This window comes from Sarcophilus harrisii, chromosome 2, assembly GCF_902635505.1.
Source record: "Sarcophilus harrisii chromosome 2, mSarHar1.11, whole genome shotgun sequence".
NCBI classification, from domain to species: Eukaryota; Metazoa; Chordata; class Mammalia; order Dasyuromorphia; family Dasyuridae; genus Sarcophilus; species Sarcophilus harrisii.
The window spans coordinates 632642057-632666741 of NC_045427.1; the positions used below are offsets into that span (position 1 = coordinate 632642057).

The 24685-nt window shown below is 47.4% G+C and overlaps 1 protein-coding gene across 1 annotated transcript in view; it reads left to right on the forward strand.

Moving 5' to 3' along the window:
• Positions 1-1265: 1265 nt before the first annotated feature.
• PPA1 (inorganic pyrophosphatase 1) overlaps positions 1266-24685 on the forward strand; it is a 34693-nt gene continuing 11273 nt past the window's right edge. Inside the window, exons 1-4 of the mRNA XM_031956828.1 lie at positions 1266-1478; positions 5302-5360; positions 22749-22802; positions 23527-23646. Of these exons, the coding sequence (XP_031812688.1) occupies positions 1415-1478; positions 5302-5360; positions 22749-22802; positions 23527-23646 (297 nt within the window). The 5' untranslated portion in view covers positions 1266-1414. The remainder of the gene's footprint in view (positions 1479-5301; positions 5361-22748; positions 22803-23526; positions 23647-24685) is intronic.

The following is a 24685-nucleotide window of genomic DNA, read 5'->3' on the forward strand; positions in this document are numbered from 1 at the left end:
CCTGCACACAATCCCCTTCTCCTAGATTCTGGCCAGTGGAATAAAGTGCTAGAGCCGGAGTCGGCTGTGATTCCCAAGCAGCCACTACACCGTCGGTAAAAGGGGGGTGATGACGGCGCGCCCCTCTCGGGCTGCTGCGAGGTAAAGCTCTTTGCCAACCTCGCTGCAGAAACGCGGCTGCGTGTTGTAACGGTGCCGAGAGCAGAGGGTTTCCTTGCACCCCCGGGCCCAGGACCTTAAAGCTGGGGCTCTAGCGGCTGCTTCCGACCTCGAGACGAGGACTTTCCCAGCAGGATCCCAGCCCCGTCCGTCATCCTCCGGCCCGGCCCTACGTTTTACAGCTGGGGGACTGAGACCGGGACCTTTCTGTCCTGTCACTGGCCCGTTGGCGCCCGAGGGATTCGGAGGGGCCCGCGTCTGGCCCCGGCCCATAGGCAGGAGGAAGGCCGAGGCCCGTCTGGGAGGCGCCGGGACTTGGCACGGGCGGGCCGCAGCAGGAGGGGCCGGGCAGTCCAAGGGTCACCGGCTCCCATTTCCTCCCACTGAGCCGCGGCCGAGAAAGAGAAAGTGGCGGGCCCGTTGCGTCATGCCAGCCGCGCAGAAGCAGGAAGCGAAACTGGGGGCTTTCCCAGAACGGGCGCTCCGGCGGGGAAAGCAGAACTCCCCGGGACCGGCCCTGCCAGAGCTTTCCCAGGCTACGCTGGGTCACACGCGGGCCCGTCCGGCCTCTGTCCCGGGAGGGGCCCTGCGTCACCACTACGTCACCCGGACGTGACTCCCCCGCTTTGCGGATGGGGACGCTGAGGCAGGCCCCGGGGCAGCGGCCTGCTCGGGACCCGCAGCGCGCGAGTCAGGCCTTGCTGGCCCCTGCCGCGCCCGCCGCTGTCCGGCGGTTCCGGGAGACGCCGCCCCCGTGCCCGTGCTCCCCACCCCCCACCCCCACCCCCGGTCCGTCCTCCCGGAGGCGCCCGGCCCCGCGCCGCGCGGCCCCAGAAGCTTGGGGCAGTGTGAAGCGCTCAAAGCTTCCAGGTCAACGCTTTACATAAAAGCGTTTTAAAATGCGACCCTAGGTACCAGGGAAAGCCGGCTTCCACAGAGAATACGGCAGGAGGAGCTTGGGGGCGGCGCCGGGCTCTCACAGAGAATACGGTAGGAGGGGCAAGGGGGCGGCACCAGCTCCCTCCGAGGCCGTGGGACTCTGGAGGAAAGGGCGGGGGCGGGGCGGAGCGCGCGCCTGCGCACTAGCGGGCAGGGCGCGAGGGGTTTAAAAGCCGCCGGCAGAGCCGCGGCCTCCAGCGCTTTAGCCTCTCTCCTCTCAGTGCGCCTGCGCCGCCGGCAGAGTCACCCTTGCCGGGTCGTAGCGAGCGTGCGGAGGCGGCTGCGGGGCGTCGGGGGTACCTGGGCCGGCGGCGCCATGAGCGGCTACAGCATCGAGGAGCGGGCGGCGCCCTACAGCCTCGAGTACCGGCTCTTCCTTAGTGAGTGCCCGCGGGGGCGCGCTCCCGGCCCGGCCCGCGCGCCCCCGGACGCCCCTCCCCCCCGCCCATTCATTCATCCCTTCCGGGGCCACGTGGCCGTCGGGGCTCGGGGGAGAGGCGCGCTGCCCCGGGAGTCCCGGCCCGGCCGGCCCAGCCTTCCGCCCCCCCCCCGCACCTGTAGCTGCCCTGACGCCCCGCCTTGGGCTGCCTCTCCTTGGAGCTGCCCTGACATCCCCGTGGTTGTCCCGCATCCCGTCCCCCACAACCGCCCGGACGCCCCCGTGATTACCGCGCTTCCCCCTCGCGCGGCTGACGTGACGCCCTGCACGCCTCCTGGCCGCCGTGACCCCCAGGGCCGCCGTGACCCCCAGGGCCGCCGTGACCCCCAGGGCCGCCGTGACCCCCAGGGCCGCCGTGACCCCCAGGGCCGCCGTGACCCCCAGGGCCGCCGTGACCCCCAGGGCCGCCGTGACCCCCAGGGCCGCCGTGACCCCCAGGGCGGCCGGCGCGGGGAAGGCCGGCCCACGTGTTAGGCAGATGGGGACCCCGAAGGCCGAGGGGGCGCGCCTGTGGGTCACCGAGGCTCTGCCCCCGACGGCCCCCAGGGGCCCGCGCTCCTGTGTGGCCACCCAAGTTCCAGGACCGCGGCGGGGGGAGGGGGAGGGCAGCGGCCTGAGGAACAGTCAGCGCTCGGCGCCTCCGGGCGGGGCGGGCCGCGTGGGGAGGAGGCCAGGGAGCCGGGCTTGGGTCCCCGCGGGGTCTTTGGGAGGAGGGGCCGGCTTCCGCCCTCGGCTGCCCAGGGGCTTACTGGCAGGGTAATCCCCCTAAGGAGATTGTCTGGGGAGGAGCCGGGCGCACAGAGAAGGGCTGGCCAGCGGGGGCTTCCTCAGCTTTGGGGGTGCCGGCCCCTTCCTCAAACACCCGCCGCACAGGCTCAAGGGAGAGACCCGAGGTGATGCTCTGGCGCCCAGGGGAGGAAGGGCCCCCCAGCCGCGGCCCCTGTAAGGCCGGAGGCCGTAGAGACCAGATAGACTTGGGGCCACTGAAAGCGGGTCCCCCAGCCTGGCCCACTCGGGCCCTTTATCAGGAGCCAGAGGCTCGGACTCCGGACCCGGTTCTGGGATCCTGAGGCTCCCTGCTGCCCGGGTTCGGCTCCGGGTTAGCCCCAGGCCTCTGCCCACCGGGGGACTCCGGGAGAAGGGGCGCCTGTGTCCCCACTGCCGCTGGGACCCGGCCGGGGCAGCGGGCACCGCCCCTCCCCACCCCCCAGAAGCAAGGAATGGGGGCCCCACCAGAGGCTTCACCGGCCCCTCGGGAGCTGCCCCGCCTGCCACCAGCTGGCCCGAGGGCGTGCGCCAGGGTCTGTCCCGGAAGCTGGCCCTCGGCCTCTGTCCCTCAGTCAGCTTCTGCCCTGCAAGTCTCTGGAGCCCGTGCAGGCCCCAGCCCGGGCCCCTAACTGCTGCCCCGGCCTGCAGGCCCTGGGCGCGCCGGGCAGTGGAAGTGACTCCTATCAGACTTTTATAGTGATGTAATAAGGAAATAGAGCCGATGCCCTTGCCCTGCCCTGGGGGATATGGGGGCAAAGGGGAGGGGAGGGGCTGCACTGAGGGGCGGGGTGTGAGGGGTCCTGATGAAAATCATTTCTGTGGCCGGGGTTTGGGGGGAGAGGGAAAGCCTTCCTACCCTGAGGGCAGCCTGGTGTTGGGGCGGTGGGGGCCTGGAGGCAGAGGGGGGGAGCCTTCATCTCTGCTCCTAGCCACAGCTTTGGAGTCCCCGGCCACACCCCGTGCAGTCGCTGGCTCTGACCCCTTATCTTGGGTCACTTGGGGAGGAAGGGGCAGTGAGCTGTGGGTGTCTTGTACTTCCGCCCAATAAAGCGGCCAGAAGCAACTGTTGGCCCAGGGCAAGGCTTGGAGCCTAGAAGACCCAAATTCAAAGCCAGCCTCAGATTTTATGTGACACTTAGTCGCATTTTTCTGTGCAAAATGGGGATAACACTTCCAGTTATCAGGAAACAGAGCCGATTTTTGTGAAACACTTAAAAAATCTTATAGCACCATATAATGGCTAATTATCATTAAAAGCCTGGAAAAAAATGGGGGGGGGGGGCGTGCTTATATTTTGTTTTTACATGATCCACATTCCCCAGTCTTGCTGAGCACTGCCCCTGATGAAGAAAAACAGTTCAGCAAAGCTTATCAATGAGTTGAAGAAGTTTGACCTATACAGATTCCACACCCATAGCCCCCCCACCTCCCCAAAGGACTGGAGCTGCCTTCTCATTCATGCCTCAGAGTATAAGAAATATATAAATGTGTTTTCTTAAACAACATTTGGGCTACATGATCTGTAATGGGTGAAAGTAAGAGAGTAGACCGGCTCAGACCAACGATCTGCATGGACAGACCCTTGTAGACTTTTGAGGCGCAACAGGATCTTTCAGCCGGATCAGCTTTCCGCAGTCTGATTTCTCTGCTTCTTGAGTTTTAGGAATTTAGAGCTGGACAGGACCTAGACAGAGCTGATCTCTTTATAGATGAGATGCTAAGGTTGACTGTACTGGGACCATAGTTGGTTTTAGAAGTACTAGTATTTGTAAGAAGTTAAGATTCTTACCTTCTGTTAATAGCCCAATTGAAAAGAAGCAGGAAGAAGGGGCATGTATTCTTTCAGATTAAATACAAACCAGCTCCTCTTGTTTAGAAATTAGAAGTTAGAAAAAGCAGAAAGCTTAATCCCTAGCCAAACTGTTGAGTCTCAGTGGAATGAAAAGAAAACGATGTGTGAAATTTATAGTTTTATGTAATAACAGATCCTCCCTCTCGGACCTTGATCTGTTTGATATCTCCTCACGTTGTCTCCGCTCTCCTCCCCATTTTTTTCCTTTAAGGTCCAAGTCTCCCTTTCTTGTTCAGGCTGGGAGGGTCAGTTCCCTCTCCTTAGGCAGCCCTGTGTCTAGGGCACCCTTTGTTGGTTCTGATCTTGGAGCACACATCCATTTGACTTGGTTTCCTTCAGTTCAGTACTCTGAAACTGCATTGATCTGCCAACCAGCCTTGCTCTAGAACTGGAGTTTTAGGGATGCCCCGTCACCCTGGCCCCTCCTTTACATGTTTACTTCAAGGATCCGTGATTTCATGCCTTACAGAGCCAGAAAAAGTCCCCCAAATCTAGCTGTCTCTTCTAACTGGGAGAGACTGGATCTTGAACAGAGGAATCCTTGGCTTTCCAAATGTGACAGATGTTTCTTCCAGCTGTAAAATCCTAGAATTTAGTTTCATTGGGCAAATTGCAAATAGGTGTTAAAATCCATTATCAGAAACAAAAGAACTTATGTCATAGATTTAAAACTGAAAGTAACTTTGAAAAAGATTTTTTTTTAATGGATATTGTTTTTTTAAATAGCTTTTTATTTACAAAACATGGGTAATTTCTCAACACTGACCCTTGCAAATTTTCCCCTCCTTTCCCCCTCTCCCCCCCCCTTCTCTAGATGGCAGTTTTTCCAATACATGTTTAAATATATGGAAAACAAAGATTTAAAACTGAACTTCCTTTGGGCTTCCCCCCGCCTTTTTTTTATCCCATAAGGAGATGAAATGCTTTAACCCCATTACCCAAGGAGTAGAGAAGGGTATGGGGGTGGGACAGTGCTAACCCAGCTTCTCAGCCTTCAGGCCTCTTCTCATTCTACTCTACTAGTCTTAAGATAACTCACAAAACAGCTTTTCTGCATGTATAAATAAAATATTAGCCTAACCTATATGTGCAGATTCAGGATACTAATTAATAGCATTGCTGACCAATGTCTCTTATTTTACAGAAAATGCGAATGGAGAATATATCTCACCATTTCATGACATTCCGATCTATGCAGAAAAGGTAACGTGCTTTTTTATTTTTCCTTTTGGATACCTTTTCAGAAATTCCTCACTTGAATTTGTTTCCAGCCCAAGGAGAGACAGCTGGGGAATATCTTACTGTGATAATGACCACTTCTGTTACCTTGGCTGAGCCACTTCAGGTGCTGGGACCTCAGTTTCCTCATTTGTAGTTTCTGACACCTTTCCCAAGGGTTCTTCCTGTGATCCTCTTATCCATTGTATCCTCTAACAGACTCTTCTCAGAGAGGTGTAGAATGTTTGCTTGTTAGAAGGGGCTGAGGCACTACAGAGTTTGATTTTGAATCAATATTCAGGAAATCTTTAAGCCAGTGTAAGTGAAAGCTGCAACTATAAACTGATTAAGGTAACATTAAAATAGAAACTAAAAAAGCTTTTGGTTTAAAAAAAAAATTTCAGCTGGAAAACACCTTTTTTCTGTACTATATAATCAGAGTAAATTTCGGAAGAGTTTGTGGTTCTGAGATAAACCACATAGGGAGCGTTTAAGTAATGCTGGAAAAGGATTTATATGAGAGTCATTCAGAACCTAGGGCGCCATTCCAGAAACAAAATTAGGGAATGGGACTGGATTGTGGGATTCCAGTGGTTTGGGAACTCCCAGGTGAGGAAGCTCTCTCCACCAGCACAGGTCTGTACACATTAGGGGAAAGAATCAGTACTTTGGACCAACAGATCTCTAGCCAGCAAATAGGGTTTTTAAATCTAACAAGATGAGAATACTGGGGGAGGTGTGGTGCAATGTAAAAGCAAAAAACTTTAATTTTGTTAAAAAATCAAATGTGGGCTTACTGCAGACAGACCTCTAAAAGAAGTTTTGTGTGCTTCCACACAGAGGTCCATATTCTCCCCTTTCTTTCCCACTAGGAAAATGAGTCCTTTTAGGAGCTTCAGTATTAACTGCATTTCTGCTTGGGGAGTGGGGTGGGCGGGATAGTATTGGTGTCCTGGTTTTTTATTCAAACAAACAGGATGTCAGTACTCAGACCTGGTTTGGTTTGTTTATTTTGAAATTGTGTACTCGAATAAATAACACTTCTCGCCTTTGCCAGAAAGTTTTGCCTCCTGACTCTCCAGTCTCTCCAAGGTCTGGGTTCGCCCAGGTCCAGTAGCTTCCAGTAGCTTCCTTTGCTTGGCTGGGCCCTGACCAAGGTTTTGTAAGTGGGAGCTTGGTCACGCAAGCCCTGGGGCCATCTGTGGCCTGGGCCTCTGGGAGAAAACACCTTTTCCTCTGGAGCTTAATTATTTCTGGGTCACCAGAGGGATTAAGAACATGAGCAGTTGTTTTGGGTTTCTCCTGTGGTGGCCACTGATCTGGCTGCTTCCTTGTAAACAAGGGGTAGTTTCAAGGGACCACCCTGCCTCCTACCATCCCTCCTTTTAACAGGATCCTCTCTGGAGCTGGGAGGGACCTCTGAGCCCATCTTTTTATGGATGAGGGAAATGAGACCCAGGGAAATGATGGGACTTGCCCAATGGTGAAAGGTATGAGCCTGAGAGAGGCAGGCTTGTAGCCTGGTCTTTGATGGCGGCCTTGGCCCTGTCCCAGCTGCCCTGTCCGGCTCTAGTTGCCTTTTGCAGCACAGCCTGGGGCTCTTTGATACCAGATGGGGGTCTCTGAGGAGACCCCCCCAACTCCTCTGAACTCCTGGGGAGGGGAAGCCCCCAGAGGAAGCTGTCCTCCTCACCAGACTGGGAAAGAAGAGCGGAGCCCTCTGCGCTGTTTATTCAGCCCCTGTTACTTGAGAACCAGCTGGGCAGGAGGCAGTTCAGGTGGCCCTACTGTACCTCTGGCCTCTGAGAGAAGCCACTGGTGTCTGTCCTGGAGGGCTGCGCGGGAGCCCAGAAGCCTGGGCCTAACTAGGTTTGGACTCTGAGGGTCTGGCCCAGATTCTGGCTCCTTATTATTTGTGGGGTCTTAGCCTGAGCTGGCCCTCAGGGAGGCTGAGATCCAGTCCGGCTTTAGATCCTGTCGCACTGGGCATGTCACTGACCAGCAGCTATGGCTCTTTTCAGTGCCAAGTCTGTGATCCGACACGCCAACTTCACCTCGTTGGGCCATATTTTTCTTAAATGAAAGACTTAGACCAACTCTAACTCTGAAGCGTCTCTTTTATGAGGGATCAGTAATAACTGGATGCTCCGGAGGATGGAGCCTTGTGGCCTCCCAGCCTGGAGGGCCAGTGTGGTCTGGCTCTTCAGGTTTCCCAAAGGCAGAGCTTTGGATGGCCCAGCTGAAGAGCCCAGGTTCATCCAGGGGCTGCTGATGTGGGACGGCCAAAAGCGAGGAGGGTTCACACTGATCTGGGGATTTTCCTGGGCAACAACAGAGGGTTCATTAAAGCACAGCCTCTCGGATGGCAGCCCGGAAACAAGTTCTTTTACTGAGAAAATTAAAATTGCTGTTTCTGGGCTTTCTCTTGCCCCTTAATTAGTACCTGAAATCGAGACCTTTCTGTGGATCATAGCTTCCCAGTACTGACCCCCCACCTTGTGATCAAGCGGGTAAAAACTGGATCTGCCCCCGGATTAGGAAGCCCACTTTACAGGAGGAGGATCCTTCAGCACTTGCTCAGATGACTGAGCCTTGCCCCGTTTGCCTTCACTTTTTCCCTTCATACCCAGCTATGTTGGCTCTAATATGACCTGTGATGTTCAACGTCTCTTCTCCCCCTGCCCTTAGAAACACACAGCAGATCATTCCCGAGGCTAATGGCTATCTGCCCTTGGTATTCTCTAAGGGGGGAGGGGCCGTCCTGAAAATGAGCTGAGACCTCATAGAGCAGGTTTGTCCTGAGCCCCGGCAGCTTGTGTAGCAGGAATATTTGCTCGGTCCTTTGCTTAGCTTATCTCTTTGAGTCTTGCCACAACCTTGGGACGTTGGGTTCTGGAGGTCTTACCAATGTTCAGCAACCTTCTCTTGCTCCCACGCTCGGGGTCAGGCCCAAAATGGGATTGCAAACTCTTCTTACTCTGTGCCCCATGCCTTAGAGTTTATGCAGAATTGTTTGCCTGTTGCCTTCCCCATTAGACTGGGAGCTTCTGCCTAGCATGTTTAGTAGGCATTGCATGAATGTGTTTTTGGCCAATTAAAATAGGAGTTCTTGACCTTTTTAGGGTTTTGGACCTCCTTCCCCACAAGCCTATTTTCATAAAACCAACTTTTAATTTTATTAGTTTGTTTTCTTTCAATTTTATTAATCTCTCTTTTGATTTCCAGACTTGATAATTTGCTCTTTAACTTGGGGGGCTTTAATTTGTTCTTTTTCTAACTTTTTTTAATTGCATGCCCAGTTCATTGATCTTCTCTATCTCTATTTTATTCATAAGCATCTAGAGATATAATATTTCCCCTGAGAACTGCTTTGGTTGCATTCCGTAAGTTTTGGTATGTTGTCTCATCATTGTCATTCTCTTGAATGAAATTATGGATTGTTTCTATGATTTGTTTGATCCACTCATTATTTAGGATTGGATTATTTAGTTTCCAATTTTTTGTTTATTTTTCCATGGCCCTTTATTACACATAATTTTTATTACATCATGATCTGAAGATGATGCATTTACTATTTCTTCCTTTCTGCATTTGATTTTGAGGTTTTTAGGCCATACGTGGTTGGGTGTTGTGTATGTGCCATGTACCTCTGAGGAAAAAGTATATGCCTTTCTAGCCCCAACTGAACTTTCCTAAAATTCTGTTCAGCTCCTTAACTTATTTCTTGTTTATTTTGTGGTTAGATTTATCTAGTTCTTATAGAGGGAAGTTGAGACAGTATAGTTTTGTTGTCTATTTCTTCTTGCACTCTCCTAGAATGTTTTTAATTTTAATTTATGGAATAAAACAAGCATTTCCATAACATACTATAAAAACAAAAACAATGATTGCACATGGAGGTTTATTATGCACAATTTGCTATTTTATATTTATATAGTAAAATGATCATGTACATTTCCCCTCTCCTACTCTAAAAATGGCTACCATTAGACATAAATATGTGTGTATACATGTATGTGTGTACATACATATATATGTAAAATCACTCCATAGGTACTTCTGTTTATCAGTTCTTTGTCTAGTTTCATCTTCCTTCATGTGGCTTTTGTAGTTAATTTGGGTATGTATGATAGAATGACTTATTTGCTCAGTTTTTTAAAAAACAATATTGCTATTATAGATACGCTATTGTATCTGCTTGTTTCATGTTGTTATTTTGTGCAAGTCTACGTTTTTCTAAGATACTTAAGTTCATTTCTTATAGCACAGTAATTTTTCGTCATAATCGTGTACCACAACTTGTTTAGCTATTCCATATCTGACTGACATTCCTACAGCTTCTAGTTCTTTGCCACCACAAAGAAAACCACTATAAACATTTTAGAACAAAAAGTTTTTAAAATGTTTTAAATGCACAAAATAAAAATGGATGTTGGTTTCCTTTAAACATAATGGTTACCAATAACAGAAATGTTTTCTCAATAGTATTTTATTTTTCCAAATACATAAATAATTTTCAAAATTCATTTTTGTAAGACTTCCAAATTTTACTTCCTCCCTTAACCTTCCCTCTGTCCAAGTTGGCAGTCTAATTATCAGAATATTTTAAAACATATTAATAGACTCCATGTTAAGAATCCCTGCTCTAAATAGTCTTTGGGAATAATAAGAATTTATATGATCAGTAAACATTTATCGAGTGCCTATTTTGTGCCAGGCACTGTGTTGAACTCTGGGACAAACAAAGGAAGGCAAAAATACAGTCCCTGCCCTCAGCCAACAAGCATTTTTTAATATTATCGTAGATCAAGCACCGAGCTAAATTCTGGGTTGTGTAAATAAAAACTAAAAGAGACAGTACCTGTTCTCTAGAAGATTACATTCTAATATGAGGTACATGAAAGGGAGCTGAAAAGTGGGATGAGGGAGTGAGGAAGGGATAAGGTCTAGGAACATGGGGAAGTCCCTTGCAGTATCCTGAGTGAAAAGCTAAGATTTACCTGGACAAGAGTTCTCCACTCTTCAGAGCATATTTCCCTTGGGGTAAACTTTCAGGATGATCCATTTCTGGGGCACAATGGAACTGTCCCTCTGGATTGCAGCTCTGGGAGCTCACATTCTAATGAGAGAGGCCACATGCAAAGAGTTGTGTACCTACAAGACATAGATAGATATTTACAGGATAAATTGGAGGTGATATCAAAGGAAAATAAATTATGCCGTGACTACTTTGAGCAATGTCTACACGGCCTGGACCCAAAGGATTCCACTCTGTTGAGTTTTTAATGAGTTCTGGGACCACTGGGCATTTTCCCTTATTAGCAAGACTTCTTAAGCCCAAGATTGTGATAATGAAGGCTCATTAAAAATCACTGATTCTCCTCTGCTTGGGATTGATAACAAGAGCTGTTGTTCTTCGGTGGAGCCATTTAGTAATTTTCCTAGTCCCTTGGCTTTATTTCTAGAAGCTAAAATCCACTTTGAGATTCAGGCTAAATATTCTCATTCAAATTCCTTTCCTTGAGCTTAAATGGGCCCAAGTCACCTATAGAGATCTTCACCTGAGAAAGTTACCAAAACTTAGGAAATCAAAGTTCCCATCTTCCCCTTTGACCAGAGTACTACATTAAAAAGAACTTTGTTCCCAAATTTCCTGTGCTTTTTCTTCATGAACGAAACAGAGTTATCTATTGCTAAATGCCAATTAATCATTATCAAATGCACCTAAATAGGCAAATCTATATATCTTGTAATTCATTTCTTTTGTTTCTTCCCATCTCCTCCCTTCTTACCATTAACCTAAAGTAATTTCCTGGTATCTAGTGGTTGGATGGATATGGGAAAGTTCAAAAAGATGAAATTTGTCATGAATTCAGATTTTTCGTATATTTCTTTCTCAATAGATCAAAAATTCCTTCAAACTTCTTTTCAAAATGCCAAACGCCTTTTATTTTCAAACCCTACTTGCTTAAAATTTTTCTTCCTTTCTCTATATATAACCTTTTAAAACTGCATCTATCTTTCATATTCTGATCCAACATTGCTGAGTTCCTTTAATCTTTCTTTCCCAGTTATATTGCAGACTACCTCTAGAACTAATTTTTATCCCTCTGAATTTCTTTGTAATTTGGCACAAATTTTTTTTCTTGGGCAACCTTGATTAATTGCAATACTGTTGCCTTAAGTTTCTTAAGAGCTTAGAAAGTTTTATTCAGTTTCTTTTTCTTGACCTTGCTTCTTTTACCTAAACAAAAAGTTCTTTTCTATCATTCATTCTTCCAAAAAATACATTTAACTTATTCTTTAGTTACTCTGTGACTTAAACAAGCTTTTCTCTTTTTGTGATCAGAAAAAGGGTTAATAACAGGCAGTTCTCAGGAGAACATCGTACAAAATAACAGCAATATTGTCTTATGATGTACTAGGACTGACTTAGCTCTTCTCAGCAATGCAGTGATCCAAGACAGTTCCAAAAAACTCTTAATAGAAAACACAGTCCACATCCAAAGAAAGAACCCTGGAGTCTGAATGCAAATTTAATTAAACTATTTTCACTTTCGGTTTTTGAGGGGTTTTTTGTGTTTGTTTTTTGTGGCTCTTCCCTTTTTTTATGTTTCTTCTTTTACAACATGATTACATGGCTATAGCCTCTTATCAGATTGCTTACTGCTTTGGGGAAGGGGGGAGGAAGAGAGAGAGAAAAATATTTTAAACTCAAAATCTTAATAAATAAATATTGAAAGGTATCTTCACATGTAATTGGAAAAAATGAAATACTCTTTACAAAAAAAATAGTGGGCAATTCTTAAGTCCTAGATAAATTTAAACTGTAACATGCAACAACCCACCCCCCTTTTTTTTGTTCTTTTTCTAACCAATGAATTCACCTTCCTACCCCAGCATTAGAAGAGTATTGTGATCAGAACAATACAAATGGGCTAGTGGAGGTGGAAAATAAGGAGATGGGGTTGCTGATAATTCAACAGAGTTGTTTTATTAAGAGAAATCAAACTGTTTCTGTATCTTAAAACCATATGTTATCATGAAAGGCATTGTTCTATGACCAACTCTGGTTTCTGTTTTCTATGATGTAACTCTCTGAAGCATGTCAATAGTTTTTAGAGACTCAATCTTATGTAAAGTTCACAATGCCCAGTAATTGTGCCAGGACTTTATGCTTAGTTCAGTGTCCCAGTAATTGTGCCAGGACCTTATGTTTTCTCATGATTTCAAGCTTACACGTACCCTTGATTAATCTTAGGAAGGAGGGGAACATTCCAGTTACCGAAGTCTCTGGCTTCCTGGGAATGCTCTACAGAACAACAAATCTATCACTCTCTAGGGAAAGGATGATAAACATCTAAGTGTTATTCTTATGTGATTTTCACAAATTTCAATCTCGTTTTTTCTTTAAAACAAATTCTCCAGAGTGGGTACCCCAAACTCACTAAAACATTTCAGCATTTGGAAAGACGTTCAAACTATAATTTAGAAATTGTCACACATTTAGTCTGAATTAACTTTAAATGCCATAAATCCCTGAAGACTAAGGAACACAGGCTTTTTTTTCTTTATCTCTTTTCTGTCTTCTAACTTGGTCAGAGTTTAAAAAGGTAGTGAGACAGAGACTTTATAGAGAAAAAAGTTTTTACTTTCTCTGTAAACTAGCTATTTAATTCCCAAGAAAAGGCTAGTTTCACTTAGAGAATAGGTAATATAGTAAGACAGACACAAAAACGTTTAAAAATTGCTGTGCACAAGTTAAAAACCCTTTTCAGGCCAAATTTGGGACTCTTCTTTATGTCTTAGATGGGGTAAGGACTGGGTGATAGTTCGAGACACTTGCCTTATCATTCAAATTAATCTTAAATTTATTCTTTCAAGCTGCTTTTCTAGTTACTCCTTTCTGGCTATCTATTTGCCAACTATTATCAACAGTCCCATTAACCACAAACAGAACATAGAGACAGGAAAACAAAGTTGCAATTTTCCCAATAGTGTAGAAGCGTCCACGCTTTTTGGCTCAGCTGAAAGACACTCTAAGAAATTCCCCAAGGCTGGCCCAGGAATTTGATTCCCTTTTTTTTTTTTTTTTTGGCTGGCTTGCCAACTATCCTGATTGACATGAAGGTAACTAAAGTCCCAAGACCATTCAGTTTATTGGTAAAACTAGCAGTTACCAATAAAAGAGGTCTTTCTCTCCTTAGGAAGCCAAGAAACCCTAAATAAAGGCTCATTTTTACAGACAAAATGAGCATCTTAAAAAAAAAAAGAAAAGAAAAAAAAGCAGCACCATGGATGGGGAAACCAGTTTGGTCACAAAGCCTGAAACATGTTAGGTGTGAGAGACGATATGATTGGATGAAAATCAGGATTGTGGGGCTAGCAGCTGCTCCTTCCAACTTGTCCATAGGAAATTCTCATTGATTTAGTCCATCTGTGAGAATAACTAATGGTATATAGATAATAAATTTCCTCTTGTTGGTCAAGTTCAGCTACTGGTATAAAGATAACAGGATTCTTTTAATTAAGTGCTTTGTAGGGAAACTGGATTTTTAAGTTTAACAGAGAGGAAGGAAATTTCTGAACTTACCTCAGAGACAAAGAAGTGTGACTTAGGCAGTTACAGAAAATGATGGTGGTGATGCAGAAAAGAATCAGTTAACAAAATGGAGGATATCAATTTGATTTTCTTACTCTAGAGCCAGCAACCCCAAGAGGCTTAACTGAAAAGAGAGAGAGGAAAAGAGGGAAGCTGAGCATTCTGGGGGTGGAAGGCAATCAGTGGAAATGCCCAGAGACTGAAATGCAGTGTCTTGTGCAAGAAAGCTAGTGTCGTTCCTATCTCAGCCTTCCGGGAGTGGGGTGGTCTGGAATAAGACCGGAAAGGTTGGGACAGGGGATGGTCTATGAAGCACTTTGAATGTCAAGTAGAACAGTTTGGTTTTGATCCTTGGAGGATTCACTCGAGTTTAAGTAGCAGGATGATGGGGTCAGATCTGAAATAGAAGAAGGTCACTTTGTCCTCGATTTGGATGGAATGGTGTGGGAGGGCTTCTGGCTGCTGAGATGATTCAGACAAGAATGAGGAAGGCCCTCCCTCATCAGTGGGGGTGTGTGTGAAATGGGTTAGCCTTGTCAATAGACTAATTGTGGGGGGCAGGGTGTGAGAGTGAGGAAGGAGGCAAGGATGGCCTCCAGTTCGCCAAGGTGACTGGGAGAATGGCGGTAACCTTGATTGTAATAGGGAAGCCAAGAAGATGGGAGGAGGGCTTGGAGGAAGATGTTTGGTTTTGGACATACTACATTTAAGATATTTGAAGGATATCCAGGTAGTAATTTTGGGGAGATCAGTTTCTTTTGAATGATGAGGTCAGAAGCCAGACTTCTAGATTTAGGGAGAGAGAGGAAAGGAAATAGGGACATCTGTGGTAGATGGCTTTCTGAGGAGTTCAGCCACAAAAGGGAGGAGAGAAATGGGACAAGAGCTCATAGGGATGGTTGGCTCAATGAGGTGGGAAGACATGGGCATGTTTGGGTGACTTAGAGAAGCAGCCAGTGGATGGGAAGAGGTTGAATAGGAATGAGAGAGTGGGGATGGAGAAGGGATTCTATTGGACAAGATGGGGTGGAATGAGAGCACTCGCAGAAGTTAAGGGATTTGCCTTGGGAAGGAGAAGGGCTCCTAGTGCTGATGGAGAGGGAGAAGCTCTCAGCAAATGGCCTTATTTTTACCATGAAGCGAGGTTCTATGCTAGGATAGTGGGAGGAGGAGGAAAAGGTCTAAGAGCTACTGTGGTCAGTGGTGATTCCATTAGCACAAGGATCACCTTGCTGCAGCGAGGACTCAGTGGGGTGATCTAACATCTATTTGTAGGGAATCCATTCAGTATGGGTTTGTGATTTGTGGAATGGATCATCGTAGCTCCTCTGGAATTGTGGTGAAGTAAGAATTTTTAAAATATTCTAGAATTTTGCCCAGACATATGGTTAGGCTTGCTGGTCCATAGTTTGGAGATTCTTTGTTCTTTGTTTTGTCTGACATCTCTTTGCTGTCCTGTAGCCCCCTTTGTGCCCTGTCTCTTTCAGAGTTCTCATCAGTGGTATCCCCCCAGCCTCTCCTCACAGCTCCTTTAGATTTTCTTTGGGAGGTACTGAGGGGGAGCTGCTTTGCCTGCCCTCCTACACTGGGCTTTGGTCTTGGTCCCTCCATTTTATCTCAGTATCATTATTTTCAAAAGCTTTTCTTTCTTGGGGCATCCTAGGATTCCAGCTTGCTAGCACAGTTCTTGTAGGCCCCCAGCACCTGTCTTCACTCCCCAGTGAGCAGCTCCAGACCCTTTTTGACTTGTTGGGGTCTTTTCCAAAATCCATGGCAGAGGATGTGCTTCTAACACATGTCTATGGCCTCTTGCTCATGAGCCTCCCCTCATTTCTACCTTTGTGGACCCATTTCCTTTACTGGCTTAGGTCCAGTCCCGATTGACTGGTTGATTCAAGGACCTTTTGAAGAATGAAATTGTCCTTAAACCAATGATTTATCAGGTGTACTCATCAGGAACGAAGATAGATGTTTGTGGAGGTTCAGCTAGTTGTAGACTCCTTATGGGGTCTGATGCGTGAGCCCTTTCTAAATAATTTCCATCCCCCTGATTTGTGTACAATGGAATGCTACAAGAAGGGACCTCAAAGTCTCTCTGTAGGCCTCTTGTTGGAGATGGTGCAGCTGAGTTGGCCAATTGCACAGTGCAGTGAGGATCTGCTTGTCGGAGGGAACTTCTCAGCTGATGAGGTCTCATCCCTTGGACTAGGTTTTGATTGTGAGGTGAGGAATCTGCTCAGTCTGAAAGGGTGAATCCTTGCCAGGAAGAGTTTGTGGCAGAGAAGCCTTAAAGGCCACCCTATGGTCTGCCTTTATAGTCTATCCCAAAGATTTGCTAAAGAAAGAAAGCCTGGTCTCCATTGTGACCTGTAGGGCTCGTAGAGGTGAGCCAGACCATCCCTCATGACACTGATGTTTTCAAATGTCCAAAATGCAAATAGCACTGTTGGACTGCTTTTTAAAAGATGTGAAGGGTTTGTTAAACTAATAAGGGACTGTCCTTTACACAAATTTAAGAAATCCCTTTATAGGGAAAGGGACCTGTATGTGCAAAAATATTTGTGGCAGCCCTTTTTGTGGTTGCAAGGAACTGGAAACGGAGTGGATGCCCATCAATTGGAGAATGGCTGAATAAGTTATAGTATATGAATGTTATGGAATACTATCGTTCTATAAGAAATGATCAACAGGAGGATTTCAGAGAGGCCTGGAGAGACTTATAGGAACTGATGCTAAATGAAATGAGCAGAACTAGATGATTGTACACAGCAACAAGATTATACAATGATTAATTCTGATGGATGTGGCTCTTTTAAAAAATGAGGTGATTCAGGCCAGTTCCAATGGACGTGTGATGGAGAGAGCCTTCTGCAAACATAGAGATGACTGTGGGGACTGAATGTAGATTGCAAGATAGTATTTTCACTTTGTTGTTATTTGCTTGAATTTTGTTTTTCTTTTTTTTCCCTTTTTGATCTGATTTTTCTTGTGCAGCATGATAAATGTGGAAATATGTATGGAAGAATTGCACATGGTTAACCTATTTTGGATTACTTGCCATTTAGGGGAAGGATTAGGGAGAAGGGAGGCAGAAAAAAAAATTGGCACACAAGATTTTTGTAAGGGTAAATGTTGAAAACTGCATATGTTTTGAAAATAAAAAGCTTTTAAAAATTAAATTAAAATAAGAAAAAAAGAAATCCCTTTTTTGATTTTCATATTAATGACTGATCTGTGAAATGTTGGAGTTTGCAGATTTCTGTGTATTATTTCATTAGACATTTTCAACAACCCTGGAATGCAATTATTTTATAATATACAGAGATAAAAAAGACTTCAGATGACATTGAGTCTGAGCTTCACATTTTAGAAAAGGGGAAACTGGGACCCAGAGAAGATGAATGACTTGCCCAGTTTTATCCAGGTGGTGAGCTCAGACTGCAGGTCCTTTGACTCCCAAGTATTGCCATACTTATGTATGAGGTGAAATAATCCCAGATCACACAGCTAATAAGTAGAGGAAACGATTCATACTCACAGTGTTTCTTATTCATGGTTTGTTTCCCTTGTACACTTGATTAGCCTCTCGCCAGCCTCCTCAGATGTAGTTAGAGATTAAACTCCATCAGGCTAGTACTTAATAGACATTCACTTCATAACTATCACGCACTGAACATCTTTCTTTTAAAGGAAACATTTGATTCTAAAAGTAAAAAGTGATAATAGAAATTTCGAGTGGGTGGACGGACCTTAGAGACATCTGTTTTAAGTCTTATAATATCACAGAAGCAGAAACAGAAGTCACCTGGTAGGAAATCACCTGCCCAGATTCTAGTCTGCAACCCATAAGCCCATTGATTGAGCACACTATTTACTTATTTATTTTTTCAAATGTCTGTAAAAAAAGTTTTCAACATTCATTTTTGTAAAACTTTGCATTCTAAATTTTTCTCCTTTCTTTCCTTACCTCTCTTCTCCCCAAGACTGCAAGCAATCTGATAGAGGTTAAATTTGTATAGTTTTTAAAAACATATTTCCATATTTGGCATGTACAAGAAAAATCAGACTAAAAAGGGGAAAAAAAAAACAATAAGAAAGAAAACAAACAAATAAGCAAAAAAGTGAAAATACTGTGCTTTGATTCACATTCAGTCTCCATAGTTTTCTCTGTGGATGTGATGGCATTTTCCATCCCACATCTGTTGGAATTGCCGTGAATCACCACTTTGTTGAGTAGACCTAAGTCTATCCCAGTTGCTCATCACACAGTCTTGTTACTGTATACAATATTCTCTTGGTTCTACTCACTTGACTCAACATCAGTTCATGTAAATTTTTCCAGACTTTTCTGAAATTGGCCTGCTTATCATTTCTTAAAGAACAATAATATTCCATTACCATCTTATTCAGCCATTCCCCACCTGATGGGCATCCACTCAATTCCTTGTTTCTTGCCATTATAAAAAGAGCTGAGCACATTTTTATTAGGGGGCTTGCTTAGTCTGGCCCATTGCATTTCCTGCTGACCCAGGGGTGTACAGGTTCGATGTTTCCATGATTGGGGAGCAAAATTAAGGGTTAAGACACAATAAGAATTGTAACGTTCGGCATCATATAGGCCTGTTAGACAATTCTAAGAGAAGATATTGTGGGAGAGATCTGGGTTGGGTAAGGGGGAGAGCTTCCTATGACTGAGGAGATAAAGGGTTCAGGGAGTACATGGATGGGTGGATGTTGAACCTTTCTATGGGCCAGGCATTCTAAGAGCTGAGGTGTAGAAAGGAGAGAGGCAGGTCGCCATGGGCTTTATGAAAGGAGCTGGATAGCGGGCTTATTTCAATATAACTGATCCAGTAGAACAGAGGGGGATGTAGAAGCTGAGAAGGGGATGTGACCAGGAAGATGGTGCATTAATAATATGGTTACCAAGGTAACTATCAACCCTGGAGGTGGTCAGGAAAGACACAAGAGAGACTCAGCCAGAATGGCCTCTCCCCACCAAAAAAACCATTTTTCCCCCTTACCAGCCCTCATTGCTTACAGCCAGTTTGGCACCTTGGAAATCTCTAGAGAAAATTGGAAACCATGACCATGGTCTCTTCTTTGCTGGTGTGAAAGAATTACCCCTAAGGACATGAATGCTTTCCAGATTTCCAGTAGGAAAGTTAGGGACAGTGATGTCAGAGGAGAAGGGGTTGTTAGAGAGTGTAAACCCGGGCGAGAGCTACGCAATAACTAGAGTCTCTAGCTGGCTTCTTTCTTTGGATGGATTTAAAGAGCACTTCCCACCCCAGTATCTCTCTCTCTCTCTCTCTCTCTCTCTCACACACACACCCGGGCGCACGTCTGCCTCCTCTGCCTCCTCCCTTTTGTTGACTTCGCTCCTCCTTACAGAGCTCGCAGCTCACGTTTTGTTCCATCAGGTTTCGAACACCCCCCAGTTCGTTGTCTTTTCTGAGCTGCTCTCCAACCACGGTGTCAGTTTTTGAAGATTCCATCTTCCCGGAAAAGTTTCTTTTGCCGGGAGCCAGAGCAGGGGTCTTCAGGTGCCGTGGTTTATGTTATCTCAGGCTTCTAATAAGCTAATGCTTCAAGCCTCCAACTGACTAGTTTTCTTCACTCTCTCCCGTGTTCGGGTTTCCAAAAACTGAGCTGCCTCACAGTAGGTCTCTTTGGTGGTTCCCCCCTTCCTGACCAAGGGCAGCCTTTGATTGCACTGGGATCATTGTTCCGGGGTTCTAGGGCCTCACGGACGCTCGGCTTCCCTTCCTGGCGGAGTGCTCCATCTTGCGGGCCGTGGGAACATTGTTCTCGGGCCGTTCCAAGCGCGGTGCAGTCACTTAAACGCGTCTCATAGTTGGCTTCTGGCGGCGACCGCTGCGTTGCCGGAGTTTCAGGGGATCGATGGTCAGACGGCTGAATTCAAACCGAGACCCGAGAGGGGCCCCGAGCCGGAGGCTTCCCGCCTTCTACAGACGTTCCAAGGGGCTTTTGCGGGCAAGAGCCGGGCAGCTCCAGCCTTGGGCGTCTCGGGCTGGGGCCCCTCAGCGTGTGTCACAGTGTCACGGAATAAAGGAAACCAGCCCAGGTCCCCGCGCTAAAGCGCGCGGATGACTTTTATCCTCCCTCCGCAAGCGGCCTTTAACCCAGCAGGACGCAGTCCTCGGGGCGAGACCCACGTGCCCGGAGACACCGGGGTACAGATGGGGGGCGGGAGGGGGTGATCTCAGAGAGCAAGGCGCCCTCGGGCGGGCGGGAGGAGCCGGGCCCGAGGGTGGCAATTCTAGTAGAGGAGGGCCGCGGCTGGCCCAGTGCCCCGCAGCGCGGGCTGGCCCCTGACTCCGGGCTCGGCGGCATCACCCAGCAGCGGAGCCCTCCCCAAGGAGCCTCCCTGCCGCCCGCCCGGGGCTCTGGGAGAGGCCTCCTCACCGAGCCGGCAGCGCCCCCTGGCGTGCGCGGCAGCATCGGGCCGGCACAGCTCCTGGCTGGGCTTGGGAGGGAGCGGAAGGTGACGCAGGGCCCGGTTCTGGTCACGCGGCCCCGTGCGGCGCTTTTGCCAAACAGGTCGCTGTGAGCGTCCTCTCCCCCCTCCCCCCAGCCTAAGGGAGTCTCCCGGGGAGGCTTTGGGCTCGGCCTTGGAGCCGGGGAGGCGAGTTCGAGTCCGGACAGAGGCGGCCGGAGGGCGAGTCACCCCGACGCTGTAACTCATGCGGCGCAGCGCGCATTTGCCCCGGGTTCAGAGAGACGCGGGCGTTGTGTGATTGGGCCGTGCCTCCGCCCCAGCAGGTGGGGCAGTTAGAGGTGGGGAAGTCACTGGCCCGGGATCCCGCCGCCGCTAGGGAACACTCCAGAATCTGAGCCCCGGTCTCAGAGGCCGGCCCTCCTCTGCCCCCCCCCCCCGCCCCCCCCTCCCCCGCCGTTCTTGCCCTGCAGCTCCGGAAGCTGCCGCTGTGCTGTGGAGTATCGGACGGGTCATGGCTCTGTCATGGGGGGGGAGGGGACGGACTTTTTGATTCACGATTAGCGCAGGCGCTTGGGGCACCTACTTGGCCGACTTCTTGCTCTGGGGGCGTGTCTCTTGAGGTTCATCCCAAAGCTGTTCGTTCTCCCTTTTTTCTCTCACGATCTCAGTGGTGGAAACGTTTCTGTCTAAAAAAGAACTTTGTTTCTGACTTTTCACAAACAGCCCGCAGTCGTTCACAGGTCCCCTTGAGTACTGTCTTTCCATAGGCATCGCTTGCCTGCCGCGGGCAGGCCCCGTCTCAGGCACAGTTAGTGTCCCAGTACAACTGAGCCCTGGCTTTGAGACTTGCAGTCCCCTTGTGGAAAAGAAGGTCCCCCACAAGTGGCTAGAGCAGGCTCAGTGAGGGGAACTCATAGGATTGCGCCCTGGGAGCCAGAAGGAAACTCGGAACATCAAGGTTTAAAAACAACCTTCATTTTCTAGGCGCTGGTGTTCTTACAAATGAGGAAACTGGGTTCAGAGAGTGAGGAGGACTGACCTAGGATCACGTACCCATCTTTTAGCGTTGGGATCGGAACCTCTCTGTCTAAGGCAGAGTCCAGTGCCCTGACGTCACCCTACCTCTTGAGATCTAAAGTGCATTCAGGGCTGGGGATGGAGGGATGGGAGCTAGCTCTGCAGGGGGAGGTTGGGACCAGGTTGTAAAAGGTCCTGAAGGGCAGGTTAACAAGTTTGCATTTCCATTGGGCGTCTGTGAATAGTGAAACGAGGTGGTCGGATGCATTCCTGGGGAGGATTCCACTGTCAGCAATGTGATGAGCAAGAGTGGGGCCTTTGAAGGCCAGGGTAGACAGTGCAGCCAAGGGCTCATTAAGAGCTGGACGTGCTTGGGAGACCCCTTTGGATTTTATTTACTTTTCACAAGTCTGGTATGATTTATTGTCCCAGCTAGGCACAAATCCCAGCAGTTGTTAGCGAACTAGACAGGCGTTGGGTACTTGGTCCATGCCTGCGTCCAAGGCCTAGTCCAGGAAGGGCAGAAAGACCCATTGACAGAAGGCTGGTACGCTGACCCATCCTGTAGCCATGGAGGTCAGTAAGAGAGCCCAGAACTCAGAAATGAGCCTTCACCTTGGAAGAACAACCGCCGATCACTGTGGAAGGCAGGTCCCTAAAAGCAGACGAGTGTCCACAGCTTCTGCAACGGCTCCCAAGCCAGGGCTGGGACGGTCACCATCCCCTATGTAGCCCAACCTTTCCAACAGATGCCTTTGGATGACAGCGCACATCCTAGTATGTTTCTTAAAACTCACTTTATTGCCATGTCTTTGCCTGCTAAACTTAAGTTCAGTCAGGAGCCCAGGAAAACGACTAGCTTAGATGAGATGGTTCACAGAAACTTGGAAAGATTTGTGGGATGCATACTGAAGTGAGGGAAACCAGGAGAACATTTACATGAAAACTATTGTAAAAAGCCATTTAAAAAGATTTAGGAACTCCGATGAAGGCACTAACCAACCACAGTGCCAGGGGGAACAGATAAAGCAGGCCCCCACTTCCTCAGAGAGGCGGACTCAAGTTGCAGAACGAGACACATTTTCCAACACATGTATGTGGGGATTTGTTTTGTTTGATTGAACATAATTGTCACTGCAAGGGTTTTCCTCCCTTCAGGGGAAGTGAGAGTGAGAAAAAGAAGCTTGATAATTGGGGGAGGGGAGTTTTTTAAAAATAAAAGTAATGTGTTAACATTAGATCAACAAGATGAAATGGACTCCCCTTAATTTTTACCTGTTTTTGTTTTCAGAATGTGTTCCACATGGTGGTGGAAGTACCTCGATGGACAAATGCAAAAATGGAGGTAAGGACTTTCTTGGGGGGCTCAGTGAAGTCCCGCTCCCCTTGGCATTGCCCTCTGGTTTCAGCAGTCTTGCTATTCTATACTGGCCAGCTGCTGGGTCTGGGCTGGATGGCTGCTCTGTGGGGATTGCCACAGTTTCCTTGTCTGTAAAATGGGGATGGTAATTCTTGTCTGTGTTACAAGGTGTTGTGAGGAAACTTTTAACCTGTAAAATCCTCTCAAGGGAACCATTACTTCCCAGGTGGCTCTCTTGGCCCACTTGCCTGTATTTTGTTGTTTCTTCCCACTACTCTCTGCCCTCTACCCTTTTAAGACCCAGCATAGCTGCTGAATCGGGCTCAAGCAATGGCACCAAGGTCAGCCAATCCTACCCCCATTTTACAGGTGAACAAACTGAGGCACAGAGATTCACCTTTGGCCAGATGGTCACCCAAGTTGGGGGTCTGATTCTGAATCGGTGCTTCTCCAGACTTTCCCCTCACTCCCCTGGTCCCAAGGTTAAAAGGTCCCATTGGGGGAATTTCAGCTGGACCTTGTGGAACAAGAACTCTTTCTTGTTCAGCCCTTATTTCTAATGCCGCACAAATGGTTGGTTTTATTATGGTGGGACAGACATTCAGGGATTGACTCAAGACATTCCTCTTTCCCCAGCCCTGCCCAAATCCCTGTTTAAACAGCATCTTCCAGCAAGCCAACTAACAGTGTGCACTTCTGTCTATTTTAGATCGCAACAAAGGATCCTTTAAACCCCATTAAGCAAGATGTCAAAAAGGGAAAGCTTCGCTATATTGCCAATGTGTTCCCTCACAAAGGGTACATCTGGAACTACGGTGCCATCCCTCAGGTACGTTCCTGTGCAGTGGATAAAAAAGCTGCTAGTAAGCACCGACTGTGTGCAAGGTATTGTGTTTAGCCCCTGGGATTTACTAGAAGAGCCAGGCAAGAAGCATTTATTAAGCCCCTACTTGGGGTCAGACACTGTTGCAACCACTGGGCATACCAAAAATCACCACAGGCGGCTCAGGAGCACCTGGGGGAAAGGAGTCAGGTGGGATAATCCTGTGGTCCTTAGGGGCACTGAGAAGAGAATCCTTTTAGTTTCTGCTGCTCAACTATTCGACCTGGCCTGGGCCAGGACCTCTCCATCACTGCAGATGGGACTGAGAGCAAGTCACCTGATGTTTAGCATATAACAGTATCCCTTAAAAGGAGCACTGCAGGATTTAATCATGTTTGTCCCAGTAGAATTTAAGTGTCATGTTGAGGGGAGTAAATGATCTTGACTACAGAGGTTACAGCGAGTAAACTGATGGGGGAATCCTGGTAGTCCTGTGTTTGTATGCTGATTACAGGGCGGCTAACCCTGGAGTGTTTGTCTTTACATGGGAAATGATTATGGACATAGAGTGATTTGGAGTGAAACATGCTGTTAAGGAAAGATGGGAGCTGCAGGAATTGTCCGAAGAGGCTCCTCAAAAGGGAGTGTTTTCTGCATTGGGGAACAATGGTGATGCTTGAGCATTAGGGGAGGATCTCTGCAGATCCTCCCCCTAATGTACATAATGTAAATTCTGCATATAATGTAAAACTTAGTCACTGTGTGAGTTTTGCTTGATTTGCTGAACTGCTTTCTCCCCCCCCCCCCCTTTCTTTTTTATTCTTTGTTGTAAAGGAGGTCTCTTGGTGGGGAAGGAGGAAGCGATAGAATATATTGGGAAATGTAGTTGAATATGACAATGTGGTTAGTGTATTTTTCAATGATATCTAGAGATAGCTTTAAAAAACAAAGAATAGAGTTCATCATGGATTGGAATAAGACCTTTTTTTTTGCTTGATGGACATCAAGGAGCTTTTGTTTGATTCAGAGAGAAAAAGAAGGGTGA